General features: G+C 43.2%; 1 protein-coding gene across 1 annotated transcript; it reads left to right on the top strand.

Moving 5' to 3' along the window:
• Window positions 1-7,545: 7,545 nt before the first annotated feature.
• Window positions 7,546-16,196, top strand: LOC100828634 (ubiquitin carboxyl-terminal hydrolase 8). Its single transcript, XM_010238695.3, has 13 exons — window positions 7,546-7,756; window positions 7,878-8,165; window positions 9,470-9,605; window positions 9,766-9,825; window positions 9,914-10,006; window positions 11,325-11,636; window positions 11,720-11,860; window positions 12,213-12,383; window positions 13,575-13,832; window positions 13,917-14,062; window positions 14,313-14,867; window positions 15,030-15,303; window positions 15,447-16,196. The coding sequence occupies exons 1-13, from the start codon at window positions 7,659-7,661 to the stop codon at window positions 15,615-15,617; spliced, it is 2,703 nt and encodes a 900-aa protein (XP_010236997.1). The 5' UTR covers window positions 7,546-7,658; the 3' UTR covers window positions 15,618-16,196.
• Window positions 16,197-16,644: the final 448 nt, after the last annotated feature.

The following is a 16,644-nucleotide window of genomic DNA, read 5'->3' as shown; positions in this document are numbered from 1 at the left end:
TTCGTGGATAATGTCGACCCAATGTCGGAGTAAACTCTCTATTTGTGGAATTTCTAAAAATTTGCTCAATTCACTCCCTCCGTCCCAAAATAAGTGACGTGACTTTGTATATGAATCTATACAAATCCAACCGTTCCAAAATAGGTACGTGAATTTGTATATGAATCTATACAAATCTGACCATTCCAAAATAAGTGACGTGAATTTGTATATGACTTATTTTGGTACGGAGGGAGTATATGATATATTTGCTGAAATTTAACTAGCTAGACACGGTTGATGGTCCGGAAAAAGAAATTAGAGGGTCGATGAAAAATGAGTCATTCTCTTAATGTTGTGTGTGTTCCGAATAAACCATCAAAACTCGACGAAATAGCGATGAAACCAATGTTAGTTCGCTATCTCGTGCCCTAGGGATACTTTTCAACAAACTGATGGTGTCCTGCACGGATAAAAACATAAAGCTAGAGGAAAAATGAATTGTTGTGGTCGCTTGATAATGTTTTGCAACTAATATATATTGTATTTCAGGCAAGTTTTTATAAAGGCGCTTTTGATGCTCATGCGTTAGCCGTACCGCTCGGGTGGCGGCGTTGCCCTTACGACTAACCCATATATCTATTGCACTTAAACGGTAAGTTATTACAAGGACACGTTCGATGAGCACATGTTGGTTGTATCCCCGGGTGGCGGCGTAGCACTTATGACTAGCCCATTTATCCATTTTACTTAAACGGCAAGTTTTAAAATAGGGGCAACTTTCGATGCTCACACGTTAGCTATACCGCTCGGGTGGCGGCATTGCCCGTACGACTAACCCAGATATCTATTGCACTTAAACGACAAGTTATTAGAAGGGCACTTTCGATGCTCACGCGTTGGCTGTATCCCGGGTGGCGGCGTAGCACTTATGACTAGCAAATATATCCATTTTACTTAAACGGCAAATTTTTAAAAAGGGGCAACTTTCGATGCTCCGATCCGACACTCATTGCACGAGTAGTCTTTAGGACTGAAGGAGTGGGTTGTGAATAGAAGGAAGCAATGGATAAATGAGGTGAGCAAAAATTGTTGGGTAGGAGACCTTACATGTGGGCCAATCCTATCGGATTCGCTGTCAAATGCTCTGATCCGGTGAATCTGGGTCAAGTGAAAATAAATTACCTCTAGAGTTGTGGTAAACTGATGCGAACCCCTCCGCTTGTGTCTATGTGAAACCCAACACCAAAACCCATGGTTTCATGAAATTTACTCTTTAACAAACAAGGATGGTTAGCTCATAAGGAGTTGACGGATACGAACTTAATTTCAGGGTTAAAATACAAGTCAATCGCCATGTTTTGTGTCTAATGTAGCCATGTAAATTCATCAAAAATCAACCAGTAACTTTTAACACTCTTGAAAACAACTTTCATCAAGGCGTCAATGCATGAGTATACTATAAAAATCTGCATGAGACAAAAAGGGAGGTTAATTGGTTTACATGGCTAACTACGTGCCAGCGGCTAATCATGGTTAGCAAGTCTGGTTCCTTGGTCAAGGCTCCAATTTAAAAAGGCTATACAGATAGCTAGCGGGGAGGACATATATGCATTCTTTAATTTAAAGCTAAGCGCGTGTGCCTGTGCTTATGTTTTACTACTCTTGATGGTGATATTGCCAAAGCTAAGTTGCTGCTGATTAACTGAACTGACAGGTGCAAGCCTTGGACACATGGATTGATTGACCTACGGAGTGCATCATCACTACACTGGATCGTGCTAATTAAACATCATAGCTTCAAAGAGAAGCAAGATGGGAAAGGTAATTTTCATGAAGCACGTATATGCAAGATTAGTTTTTTTTTTTGTCTTCAGAACCAAGCATCGCTTTTCAGTTTTCATGCACCTATGGCACTTTCCAATTGAACTTGGTGTAAAGCGTTTTCTAAAATTTACATCGGTGATCCTCTATCATCGGAGATCGTTGGAGATTTTGACAGTTACTTCGTATCAGAGTTCTCCACTGAGCAAGTAGATATATGTGTTTTGCGGTCTATTTTCATGGTTTCCTGTGATTCTTGGTTTTTATTTGGAGCTATTTTTCTTAACCGGAATTGAAGTGAACCACTAATTGATAAATCAACCATTTAGAACTGAAACGGCATGACTGCTATAGCGATGTCTCTTTCATGATGTTCGCCTCTTATAACACGATTTCCTTATACAATATATATGTTTTTTCTCTCTTTTCCTTCACCCTGGTTGAAATATTAGAGATTATCTTTTCAATCCCATTAATGCAACTTTTTCACGGTCAAAAGTAGTCATCCAAGGAAAGCAAATACGCAACCATCACCTAGATTTTCCAATAATAAGCCTTTAAACCCACAAAGAACGCAGGTGCAGTCACGGTGTACCCCACCCATTTTGGTCGTGTGGTGATGTCAACCGCAGCAAGCTCGGCGGTGCGTGCCCAAAATGTCAACCCGCACTACCACTAGTGTACACCAAATGCTGACCCATCTACCTACCCTAGAGGCTGCACAAATTTTTTATTTCCAAGCAAATAAATAAAGTGCGTGCGTGCTGCAAAAGCCCAAGGATATATAAGATATATTTGTCTCTTTCTGTCATGATGTTTTTATTGTGTGTCATCTTATCTTTGTCATCAAGAAGACTTTTTTTTGGTACCCGGTTTTCTTCTCCTATGTGCGGCCAATGTATATTTATAAACTCTATAAAATTGAACCCCACTAAATGCAATTAATTTAGCAAGCTGTACATGCAGCCTATCCACGTCAGCATTCATCTCTCAAACAGACAAGTCATTCTTTTTTCTACGGCACATTTCTGCTCGCACGCTGCCGTTCTCGCTACGTTTTTTCTTTCCGCTCGCACGCTCCCGTTCTCGCTACCCAGCCCACCGGTTCCCGGTCCAGGCTCTCGGCCAAGTCGCAGCCCACCAAATCACAAACTCACAGCCCACCGAGTCACCAGTCACCAGAAACTGCTGCGCGGGGAAAAAATCCCGATCCCCATCCATCGCGACCTGCTGCTTCGTTTGCCCCGTACGCATTGGCCGCCGTTCCAGGCGTGCGACGCTCCGTCTCCTGCGCCCCCCCCCCCCCCTCCCAATGCAGCGACGCTCGACGCTTCCTTTCGCCATCAATGAGGCGCACGATAGAATACGAAGATCTACCGCAGATTTCGATCAGTTTAAACTCTGTACATCCGTCCTTTAAATTTCCTACCGATGGTCTCCCTTCCATCATCCCCAAGCCCCAACACCATCCGAAGCCATTGATGCCACGCTCCTCCTGGATTTTGGGTGTTCATTTTCTTAAGTGGCCTTTTCTTAATCCATGATGCTACGAATCAAGTCAATCAACTGCTGGTGTATGCTAGGTCTGATTTGCTGTTTATTTTCGTAATTGATGATCCGAAATACGAATCAAGGTGTCCTTTAATTTTAGGGATTGCTTCATGTCGACTTGCAGCAGATATCACATATGGACAGTGCTTAGAGGCCAGCTTAATTTATGTTATATTTTCTCCATTATACAATACCTGAATCTTCGTTTACTGCATGTTGTTCTCGATTCTTCTTAGCCCATGTTCGATCCCCTTTCTTCTGAAGGCTGCCGCTCTTCCCCGACAGCCCCGAGTCAACAAACATCTATCAATCGGCAGAGGTGGATGTGCTCACTAGGTAAGGCTGCAGATGGTGTCAACAACAGGTTCGTCTCTTTGTTTTTTTAATCAAATTATCAAATAATGTCATCTATCTATAGAGTAGAAACATATTGGACTGATAATTTGTTTTTGACTTTGTTCCTTTGCATAGTACATTTTTCATTTGAATGTGCTCCACTTTGGCAATTAGGAGAAACGGCAGTTCATTTTCATTTGAATCTACCAAGTGTTCGTCTATTGTGTACAATTTTCTTACTGAAGATAGACGGGCAGCTGATCTCCGAAATGTGCGAGCCATATAAAGAATGAAGAGATTTCAGAAGTCTACTCCTTTTTTTTAATCTTAATACTATATTTTTATCTCGATGTTGCTTCATTTAGAATATATTTGTTGTTATTCAGATGGTTCATAGTTGCAATTTGGTTTTTTCCATAGGTTCTGTATGTATGCACCAAGTACATATCAGCTTCAGATAATAAGTTGGGTGGAAGGACCAGCCAGCAGAGGCATGTTGGTCTGTTCATCGTCCTTCATACAAGCTGAGGCATTTTCCCTCTGTACAGGATGATGCTGGTATAGTTAGTGCTTGATACTCAGGTATCATTAGGAATTTTCATGTTTATGTAGGTCTGACTATGTAAACACCACAACTTTACATTCTAAATCCTTTATTATTTTGTTCGTTTGTAAGTAACAGTTGTGCATTCCTCTTCCATTGATCTCTATATAGTTAAGGGAGCATGATAAAATGTTATCTTCGCTTATTTGGTTTCCTTCAAACCACCCAATCCTAACAAAAGATTTGAGGGCCATTATTCTGATGATACATTTTAATACTCATTTGAAAATCCTGCTAAAACAGACAAATATATTAAAGCAGTCTAGAACTTTCAAGTATGAAATATTCTTTGCAACACAAGTTTTTCTATTTCTAATTGCATTGCTATGAATTTCCGCAGCAACGCGCGGGGTATTATCTAGTATGTCTATATTGTAATGGCTATATTATACTCTGACGCGTGTATATGTCAAATGTGACGGAAATGGCAATGTCATCTATGAATTGAAGTAGAACGCGTTAATCAGCCTTGCTTAATGTGGAGGATAATGACCCATGCGAGAGAAAGAAAATATAAGCGAATTAATGACTTTCTGGATTGATTCTCGTACGTAGTAGAGTTGGAAAGTCATCATCCGCTGCTTTATTCGTGTGACTTTTTTTCCCTTGCAAGTTTCTCCAATTCTTGTTTTCTTCTCCTGAGAATGTACGTACTCTACACGACTACACGAGATTCCCCAGATTAAAAAGGTCTCTTTTTATTCCTCCATTTAGCAATAACTTTTTTCCAGGAACATGTACGTGTGCATCGGTAACTTGCTTGTTGGAGGCAAATGATGGAAACCGTTGTCAAGATCAGGAGGGATATATATCACAGGTAGAAAGAAAGATGTGGTGCACCAGCTAAAAAAAAGCTTTGCTATAAATCTAAACTCTAGATACTCCTTTCCCCCCCATCAGCGCAGATACGCGACATGAACAGCGCAGGATCAGGTACAGTCAGTTCTGAATTTATCGGGAATTAAGCTAGAGCCAATTCGAGGCGTAATATAATACGGAGTATAAAACGTGCGTGATTTCTTACACACATACACCTCGTGCAGATTTAATTTCCGGATTTCTTTCTTCTGACAAAATTCGCGCGTGGGGATTGCCCGAACCACGCGTCTCATCCTTGTCACTTTGAAGAATATCGCTTTATGCGGTCGTTATCAACGACTTTTGTTTTAAATGCGAGCGAGTCCTTTTTTTTTAAAGAGGAACGAGCCTTTTTTATTTTACAGCAGAATGCCTGTGTTCTGCTACGGCCAAGAAAAGCCATTTTTGGATTTTTTTTTCTCTTTTTTTTTCTCTCGGACCACACCTGTTCTCTCTCTTGGGCCAGTTTTTCTGAGGACGTCCAACCCATGTCCGCACGAGCGCTCGTGCCCGTCTTCCTCCTAGCGCCTAAAGCAGCACACATGTGCGTCGGCCGTCGCAATCTCTGCCCTCGACGACGCCTCCTCGACCTGCCACCCGTCCAGGTGCTTTGAACCGTATCCCATGGCCCTTCTCTTCCTTTTTCCCTCCTCAATCATCCCCCATAATCACGGCTAAACCGCCTTAGCGCGTTTATCGTAGTGGCTCCCGTTGGCCTAGATCAACACGCTGGGGACGAGAGCTGAGAGAACGAACATGTTCCCCTGTTTTTTGCGGAATTAAACGGCTGCTGAACCGCCTTAGCGCGCGTTGTCGTAGCGGCTCCCGTTGGTCCAGATCAACACGCGGGGGGATGAGGGCTGAGAGAACGAACATGTTCCCCTGCTCGGCGTCTGGAGCGGACGAAGGAGTGATTTGTGTGCGGGCGGACGAGGTGGGTCGCGGGGGACGGAAAAAAGGGGAGAAAAGAAGTTGGAACATTCAATATTTTTTACATTGGTATATAGATGTAGATAGATTCGGTGCAATCACGAGGCGTCACAAATTTTATGAAAAGTTTGACAGACGACGGTGAAGAGAACGGTCCGTATCTTTTATATAGATTATAGATTATTGATATAGATTTGTAACCAGCCAAAAAACATTTCTCCGTCACAGATTCGAGGGCCCATGATTGCGGGCAGAAGAACATGGCCCATGGAAGCTGCCTTGCCCACCACTCGAGCCCACAAAAACCAGGGGCCCATATACCTTGCCGGTCCAGGGCCCACTCTCTAGCCCAGCCGTAACTCGTGGCCTATCAAAAAAACAACAAGCCGAAGACGTAGACCCGCGTACGAGACGCCGCGTACACGGCATAAAGGTGTATGTATACGCTCTACGGACACCGGTATCTTTATACGTACACGGCTCGCCGCGGACACGTGGCGTGTGCACAGAGCGCGTTTTCGGTCAAACGATGGAACGGCGCGTCGGGATATTTTTTAGACTCGTCCGTGGGCTGCCACGTCCCCCCAAAACACCCAATCGCCGCGCGCCACGTCGGACGAATGATCGTTCGTCTTTCGATGTCGCTTGCTTTGCTTGTCTCTCCTCGTGCTATTTGTTGGAGGTTTTAGCGGTGGATCTTTATTATCTTATCAAAGGAAAGAAAAAAGAAAAAGAAAAGAGGCGGCCAGAGTGCGAGCGCGACCACCTGGAAGGAACGGAGAAAGAAGAAGAAGAAGAATATCCGTTTTCTGTGGATGCTATGCTGCTCTCTTCCTTTGTGCTGCTGCACATGGCAGATCGTCAGCAGATGGCATCTCTGGCTTGGCTCGACCTAACGGTGTTCCTTCCTCGTTGCTATCGCCCCTGTTCGTTCTATACGTATTTTAATATACAGATACATTCATATTTAGACAAACTTAGGTCATTTAATATGAAACGGTGAAATATAAAAGACGAGATGATACCGCGTTTCCGAGGATGCGGCCGAATTAAACCCGCTAGCGTAGCCTTGTCGTGGGCCGACCAACAGCGGGTGTTGCTCTTTTTCTTGCTCCGTACGTATTTTGCATCCAAGGAAGTACATTAGGCATCCAAGGAAGTACATTAGGGCATCTCCAAGGACGAGCCCTCGTTTGTCATCCGACGGCAGGGTTGCGGATCAGTTTTGGACAAATGGAGGTTCACATTGGTTTGTGCATTTTGTTCATGCGTCCCGTATGCATGGATTTGGACAAACAAGGAGAATTTATGGGCACTTGGGATAAATGACAAAAAAAAAAGTGCAAATCTGACACGCGGGCCCGTACATCGCCCCCTAGCTCAAGCTCTGTGATTCACAGGGGCAGCAGGAGCACCCGGATCCAATATAGCAAGCAGCCTTCTTCTTTTTCTCTTCTTTCTTTTTCGCTCGCTCGCTCGGCTTCTCTTCTCCTCGCCTTCCGTTTCCGCTCCTCCAATCCCAATCCTCCACCACGCCTCGCCTCGCCTCTTCTCGCCGCACCGGAAGCCCCAACCAATGCCCGCCTCCCCGCTCGCCGCGGGCGACGCCGCCTCCACCTCCTCCGCCGCCGGCCCCGCCGATGACGACGACCGCGTCTTCCTCGTCCTCCACCGGTAAACGAAACAACACGACAGCAGAAGATCCTGCTGCCTAACCCTACCCGCCCCCCGCCCGATCCGGCACCGTGGATTACCGATTGGTGACATTAACCCCCCCACGGGACGAACAATGCAGGTGGTGGAGGGAGGCGCAGGAAGGGGCCGGGATCGACGCGCACGGGGTGCCCTACGCCGCCGCGCCCGCGGGGCCCACCTCCTACGGGATGAAGGTGCTCAGCTTGCTCATGAGCGACCACACCGCCTTCACCCTCCGCCGCGCCGACGGCCTCGCCGCCCCACAGCCGCAGCAGCCCGCCCAAGGCGCCGCTGCCGCCAAGGGGGGCCTCGGCGTCGCCGGCGGAAGCGGCGGGGCCAGGAGCTACGCGCTCGTCGCCGCCGACCTCTTCGGGAAGGCCCGGGCATGGTGAGCGAACAAACAAACAAACAAAGGCCTCTGTCTCTCTGTTCTGTTGGGCCGTTTCGTTTTGGGATGGAATTGGACCGGATCGTGGATGGATGGATGGATAGATATAGATACACCCTTTAGGTTCTGAGCACCTGGTTATGATCAATGATTGCTTGTTCACTGTACCAAACTCAAAACTCTGATGGTCAATGCGTAGTGATGCAGCGTGGGCCGCGCGGTGTAGGCAGCAGCAGCAGCAGCATTTGGCGCTGCAGCTGTTAATTGTTGCGTGCGATCCGGTGAATAGGGCTGCCCTAAATTGGAAACCTCTGGCTGAAATCGTAGGAAGTCACTTGAACCGCGCTTCTGTTCTGTGTTTCTCGGATGGATAATTTAGGGCAACCTGTCCATTCGCTCACTTGCAACTTTGCAAGCGTGCCACTGAGCTGTCCGCCGGTAGAGTGAACACACGTGGTCAGGCATATTAATTCGTTGACATTGGCATAATGCCTTGTGCACCCTCGTACAGTTTATTCTCATGTGTTAAATGAAATGTTAACTAACGGTCATCGCTAGGTCATAACCATGTTGTGTTTACTGGAAGTATCAATATTAGATTAGATTCCATGAAGAGATCGTAAGCAATCTCCAATCAAGCCAGTGAGTAAACCTTTCCTAGTTCTTTCATGTCAGTTTTTGATAAATGCTGGTAATTGAAGTTTTGCATACTAGTTTGTCTGAGGTTGCTACTGTTTGATTTATATTTGTTGCTAGCATCGCCTGGATGGTTGGTCTTCCTGGAGAGGCTACCATAGGGTTTGTTGCTAGCGCTGCCTTGTCTCCAGCTTGTCTACCATAGCCATGACAACAAGAGAGGTTCTGAAATATCACAAGTCTGCACTTGTGCCGGTAGTTATAATTCAAACCCAACTTAGTGTTTGCATGAAGCTTTGGTGCTATTAAGTTATTTGGTTGCTTTATACTTTCCTAAATGGAATGCATTACACCATGGTTCAAATTTAGAGCAAGAGACCTGGTATTCCATTGTTTCGCTGGGTGGGTGGATGAATGAGTGTGATAGATCTTATGCTGCTTTTGGAATGTTTTGGGTCCCCAAACCATTCAAATGTTCCCTTCTGAATATGAGAGAAAAAACTTAGATGCTAGTATTTTAATTCAATGCTTCAATTAGAAGTTAGGCCCAGCGATTGTTTAATATGCACAGTTGACTGATTCAGCTACTCTTCATTCAGTTTTGCTCACTCTGATGGTTCTACTACTTTCTTCTCTTAACTTAATTGGTTTCTTATTTTCTCACCTAGGCACTTGGAGTCTGCCAAGTCTAATGGTAAAGGTTCGTTGCTTACTGAAGAGACATCTGTAAACATTTACCCTATAATGCTTAGAGTTTCGGTCACTCGAGGTACAAATGCACTAACTGTGAAGATCAGCAAGAAGGTATGTGTTATTTTCCACATTATCCTCTTCTCCTCCTTGTTTTGATGAAACTTTTCTTAACAGTGTTGGTTTAGTTAAGGATCTTTATGTTTTCATGGATTAATTTTGCTTCATGAATGTATCTTTAGAAAACATTCTAAATTTATTTTAAACATGTCAGGACAACTCAGTTGAGAACTTCAAAAGAGCAACCAAGATTCTGGCTCCGGACTCTGAGCCGGTATTTTCTTGATTATCTTTACGGCTTTAGTGCGTAGAGCTTGAGTTTCTTACTTTCTTTTCATCCATACCATCTCTATTGTAATTAGGTTCACATATGGGATTTCTCTGGACGGACAACTTTCATATTGATGAATGAATGGAACCGTATGCCCCAAGATCTTCGGTCTTCTGATCAGGAGGTCATTATCTTCTCCATCAAGCCTGCTGTTTTACTGCTCGTGCTTCATTGCCTGCATAAGAAGAACGCAAAATCAGTTGTAAACTTGTTGTTGGTCGAAATATTTTACCTCCTAGATGCGCTTTGCCCTTTTCTGTCACATGATGAGTGTGCTTGGTTTGTTGCCCCATTTGCCAATGCCAACATTTTGCAAGCCAATTTTTAAAGCTAAAACTTGTTGCCAACATTTGGAAATTTGGCTAGCACTTGGTTGCTAGCCTATTACTATGCCAAGAGAGAGAGGTGTAGGAAACCAGACGGGGCTTGCAAATAAACAGTTTGGCACTCTACCACCAAGGGAAATGGGTTAGATATGCATCACACTAAAACGCGTCTGGATACATGCGTATCTAGACAAAGTTTCGACACTTAATACCGGTCAGAGGGAGTATATACTAAACTTGGAAGTATGAGTTTGTTGAGCAGCTTCCTGACATTCCATCTTTCCAGTCTGATGGCTAAACTGGACCATTACCCTTAACTGACTCTTTGTTTAAGCCTATCAATTAGCCAAACCATTCATTGTAACTGCTCCACAATATGTTAGTTCTATTTGAATGCTGAACAGTGAACACTAGATTATTGTACTCCCTCCGACCCATATTACTTGTCGAAATATTCATGTATCTAGACGCTTTTTAAACATATATGCATCCATATTTGGGCAAATTTGAGACATGTAATATTACTCTTTTTGGTCAGATGGCGTATTACTCTTTTATTGAGTAAATATTCGTTTTCTCATGAATTTTTGCCTACTTTGGTGATGTGTGTGCATGTGGCTAGTCGGGTTTAAATGGATTGACATGGAAAGTATGCTTACTGCCTTGCCCTCATTTTCTTCAAGCCCGATCCTAACCCATTTCCCTTGGTGGTAGAGTGCCAAACTGTTTATTTGCAATCAAATTGGGCTAAATCCTGTATTTTTAGTTAGCTGTTAAGTCATAAGCAAGTCTAGCCACTGTATACTGGTGCCTCAAAACATGCAAAAAGTAAAACTTTGCATCAATAAAACACGAGGAACATGTTTTCCTATAGTGCCAAAGTTGAGCATCGGTGTGGATTCAGTTGGCTTCCACCAATGGTTCTGCTAGTTTCGACTGACTCACCTGGCCTGACTAATTTCAGTAAACACCAGGATGTCTTTCCTAGTTATTTGATACTAACCTAACATGTAGTTAAGTTCTGAAATTAGCTCCTCAACACTCTTGCATTCACATTCTCTGATGAATTTTTTTTGTAGTATGGTGCACTTAAACTCAATTTCCTTTGATGCTCAGATGCCTCTAGAAATACAATTCTATGATATGTCAGAACCTACGTCTAATGGTGCTGTTGGGAAAAAGGATGAGTTAGCATTAACAATGGGTAGCTCAGTTTTGAGCAACGGCAGTATCATGGACATGGATCTGGATTCATCAAGTGGAATCTGTAAGCAAGTTGGCTCTGGTTTAACAGGATTAGACAATCTTGGAAACACATGTTTCATGAACAGTTCCGTCCAATGCTTGGCTCATACTTCAAAGCTGGTTGACTATTTTCTTGGAGATTACCACAAGGAAATAAACCCCCATAACCCACTGGGGATGAAGGCATGTTGAAGTTTCTTTTACCGTAAACACAGTTTACTTATATTTTGTTTCCTTGGCTCAGTTGGACAATGTTTATTAAATAGGGTGAGCTGGCTTATTCATTTGGAGATTTGTTGAGGAAGTTATGGACTATTGATAGAAGCTCATTTTCACCTCGCCAGTTTAAGGCAAGGCTTGCACGCTTCGCACCACAATTCAGTGGCTTTAACCAACATGATTCACAGGTTAGTAAACTTCTTGTTTTTGAAACGACATGGATGTTATTGGCATGGTTGGCAATATGTTAGCCACTTGATCCTACCGTTATCAGTTCTAGATCAACTAACGTAAATTTACGAGTTGTGCTGCTACGGTGCTAATCTTGTTGATGGTTTGCAATGCCAGAATACTATGTCATTTACTCATTTTTAGTCAATTCTTTGTTCTGTCAGTTCTGCGTTTTTTTTCTTCACTTTGCCATTACAGTTAGGTAGCATTTTAGCAAACTTGCATAATATGTTCCTATAATGTTCTTGTGTGTCAATAGCTCATGGTCAATAGGATGGTTTACAGATTAATTTCCTGTGCTATTTCTAGGAGCTTCTTGCTTTCCTATTGGATGGACTCCATGAAGATTTGAATCGTGTCAAATGTAAACCATATTCTGAAGCAAAGGATTCAGATGGCCGTCCAGATGAAGAGGTCGCAGATGAGTACTGGGGCAACCATTTAGCACGAAACGATTCTATTATAGTGGATACTTGCCAGGTCAGTTTATATGCTTGTATTTGCTCTTATTCTAAGATGTGACCTCCATATCTCACTATGACTCAAACTGTAACTACTCAGTTGAGCCCTTTTTATCTCCTATTTCATGCGGATGGATTTCCAAGTAACTGCTTTCTTTTGTTAGCAATTCCTTCCATACTTACAGAAGCCAGTCCATGATTCCATTGTCGTTCACATTAGGGGTGCCTGTGAGAAGCTGGGTATCTCCAACACTAACCCACACATATAAGCTGTAGTACCAGTGCCAAACCCATTCCATACCAATACCCAATTCAGCTTGAACCTTCGACTATCTATCTCCTGTTACGTACGTACATGGTTACGCAAAATAGATGGGTGCATATAATCTTGAAACAGAAATGTGCATACCTGTTAAATTTTTAGCACAATAAATGGTGCAAGATGAAAATTTCCATCTACTCGGATCTGGTATTAGTATTCTTGAAGCATAAGGCAACAATTTAATGCAGTTGATTTGTACAAGTATCAGCATAAGAGAGTCGATCTTTGCATTTTTTTTCCACCCCCAAATTACTTGTTTTACAGAATCCGCAAATAAATGGGTGGACTTCAGGAAGTGACCTTAGCTCACTTTTTTTTGGGGAGTGCATGTGTAATCCACCACATGGGTTCAAGTCCTTACGGATCTATCCCGTGTGAGTTTCCCTTACAGTTTTCTTTCAAACAAAAGGGTGGACTTCATGGCCTCATTAGAGAATCTTTAGTACATACAAACTGTGACAATCTCACTGTCTCCTCTTGCTGGAATCCAACCCAATCATGCAATTCCTCATGCTCTTCCAACCTTTACTTGTTGAAATTCCTCGTCAAACTAGAAGGCTGTGAGGCATCGGGCCATTTTGTCATATATTGTGGTGGCCGACATGATATGGGTCATTGGTGTGACGAATTAGCACCCGTTGCCCATACCTGACCCATTTAGGTGGAAGACTGTGCATCTGTAGTCATTATTCTGGTCCATACAACATGGTATGGATAGAGCAAGTAGACTCCCTTTTCAAACCAATGTAATTTGTGTGATGAAACTGATATATCCATACCCATTGTTCGCGCGGTAGAACAAATGTATGTAATGGGCTAATCGATTTGTCTCTGCTTTTACTTGTATGCTTTGCCATCTTTTGATTATCGCTGGTGCTTAATTGACAGGGCCAATACAAGTCTACATTAGTTTGCCCACTTTGCAAGAAAGTGTCAGTAACATTTGACCCGTTTATGTATTTATCTTTGCCCCTGCCTTCGACGACAATGAGAACAATGACCATAACAGTCTTTAGTACTGATGGCATTACTGGGCCAAGTCCTTACACGGTGAATGTGCCAAAGTCTGGTGATACTAAGACCCTTATAAATGCGTTAAGCAATGCTTGTTCGCTGAGAGACGATGAACGCCTCCTGGTTGCCGAGGTATTCCTCATTCCTGCATTATCATTCCTGTTCTGCAATATATGCGTTACGTTTTTACCTTATCTTTTGATGATATTCCTTTAGGTCTATAATAGTTCTATTATCCGCTACTTGGAGGAACCTTCTGAAGTCATCTCCTTGATCAGAGATGGAGATCGCTTGGTTGCATATCGGCTTCCGAAAGACAGTGAAGATGCTCCTATAGTGGTGTTCAAAAACCAGCGAATGGAGTAAGTATACTATTCTTGTCATGTTGGCCTGTTAATGTTGGATATCAGATTTTCACTAAAAAAAGGTTGGATATCGTTTTTTCTTAAAACAAAAAAAGTTGAATACTTGAATATCAAATATACGTGATATTTGGAAGGAAATATGCACCTTCATTGTAAATTCTTTCATTGTTTTTCTCTTTATATGGTTAAGAAGTAATGAAGTATGCCAAGAACCCTTATGTTGAATTCGTCTTCTTTTTGTTTGCAGGTCCTCTCTCTCTAGTTTTGGCAGGAAGTCTTGGAAGAATTTTGGTGCTCCTCTTGTGTCAAGTCTCCCCGGCACAATCAATGGGCATACTATCTACAATCTTTTTCTACAGCTTCTGGTGCCATTCCGAGTATCGAAAGATGATATTGCAGATGCTGATCAAATAAATTGCAAAAGCAGTGCTGTGAATGGAATTGCAGACATGGATATGGGCTCTGGCGCTGCAGAGTGTGCCAGCATACATAATAATGCTGGTGAGGATGCCATAATGACTGACACCGCCATGGAGTTCTACTTGAACAATGAGAGATTTCCGGACCAGCACTTCAAGATTGAAATGGATCAAGTTGTTACACCTGGTTTGCGAAAGCGTTTGCATGTGATTGTGTGTTGGCAGGATGATGGACTCAAGCAATACAACCTTGACTCTTTGGATTCTCTTCCAGAGATTTACAAGTCTGTGCTATTCGCAAGGAGACCACAAGAAACCTGTTCTCTATATGCATGCCTCGAAGCATTTATAAAGGAGGAACCACTGGGCCCTGAAGATATGTGGTAATTGTTTTTTTCCATCGATAGTGTCCTGTATCATTGTTTCACAACACGCACGCACGCATGCACACGCGCGCGCGTAAGGACATGTAACTTATAAGCATATACGGAGTACTCAGTAAAACTTATTCCTGTTTTGGCGGCCTTATTTCCTCTCTTTCACAGGTACTGCCCAGGTTGTAAAGAACATCGGCAAGCCAGTAAGAAATTAGACCTTTGGAGGCTACCAGAAATCCTTATAATACACCTAAAAAGATTTTCGTACAGTCGGTACACAAAAAACAAGCTAGATACATTTGTGGACTTCCCAATTCATGATCTCGACTTGTCGAAGTTTGTCCGTGACAGAAGTGGACAGCTGTCCAACCACTATCAATTGTATGCTGTTAGTAACCACTATGGAAGCATGGGAGGTGGTCACTATACTGCATATGTTTTTGTAAGTGCTGTTTTCCTTGCTGGCCTGTTTTCTTTTTGTTCTTAGCATGTGCATAAGCCGCTGAATGGCATAATACCTACTGGTTTACATCTCACTTTAAACTTCAAGTGATCAGATTCTCATAAAGTTACTTGTTGCTGCAGCATGAAGGGGAGAAACGGTGGTACGACTTTGATGACCGTAGTGTTGAGCGTGTCGACAAGGAGGATAGTATAAAGACATCGGCGGCTTATGTTCTCTTTTATAGGCGGATACAGGGTGATAGCAGTAGCTTAGTTACAGAAACAACAATAGAGTCGGACTGTACATCATGAATTGTAGTGCCGGCTGGCGACTTTTGAGAGCCTGGACTTGACAGTGTTGTATAGCTGATTGGTTGCGGCCCGGGGGTCAGCTGTACTTGCCGAGATCCAACACGGTTGGTTTCTGCTAATGTAGCAAAATGACAACAGCAGCAGCATTTTATTGCGCTAATGGAAGGCCAAGGAGCTGAAATAGTAGCAGATGGAGCGGAGAAGAGAAGGTGGTGATTCTTTCCAACACCCTGACTTGGGAAGTTTGGACGTGGTTTGTAGAAGAACTCTGTGGCTAGCTTACAGATGCAGATACAGCAGGATGTTAAATTGTTGGTTCATATCATGGTATACCATATAGGTGTATGTTCTCCTCCCATGATTATTTCCTAGGGTTTTGGAAGGATAGTGAGAGAGAGATGAATTTATAGTGTCTGTAAGTACGTTGTTCGCTGTGTTAATTGTTTGCCAGTCGGCATTGGTAAATTTCGGCTCTTGGGCTGTCAAGGAATCAAGCCAGCCGAGATTCATTATTTTGTATACATACATAGCATACAGCTCCAACCATAGACGGGTAAAGTTAATTCTTTCGTTGTCGTTGCTTGTTGTTGTTGTTAAAACTGGAGTATTTATTATTTGAGTTTTTAATGTTGGCAGTTTTGTGCTACAGTGCGTGCACGTCAAAGCCTCAAGAGCGACGTGACAATGGATCCTCTCGCCTGCTTTCTGAATCCACCATCCGTCCTGTGGATGTCGACAGGCTACAGACTACTTGTATTATATGTGTTCATCGTATGTATGTATGGTCAGTCTGGTCGCCACGTACGACGTTAATAACAAGCAGTATGTGCGTCCCTACTCTAACCAACAAGCTTTACTTGCCGTCGCCAGGGCACGTAAAGGTCAGTGGCCTACCCACCTATATTATGTTACTCCCTGAGAGAAAATCACTCCATTGCCTCTAGAAAACATTACAAGATACTCCAACTCGGTGGCTCATGATGAGTTAGCACAATTAGCTAAGTATAATCCTATCAATTCCTGGTTT

The sequence above is a fragment of the Brachypodium distachyon genome, chromosome 4 (genome assembly GCF_000005505.3).
Source record: "Brachypodium distachyon strain Bd21 chromosome 4, Brachypodium_distachyon_v3.0, whole genome shotgun sequence".
NCBI classification, from domain to species: domain Eukaryota; kingdom Viridiplantae; phylum Streptophyta; class Magnoliopsida; order Poales; family Poaceae; genus Brachypodium; species Brachypodium distachyon.
This window is presented reverse-complemented; position numbering and strand designations above follow the sequence as displayed.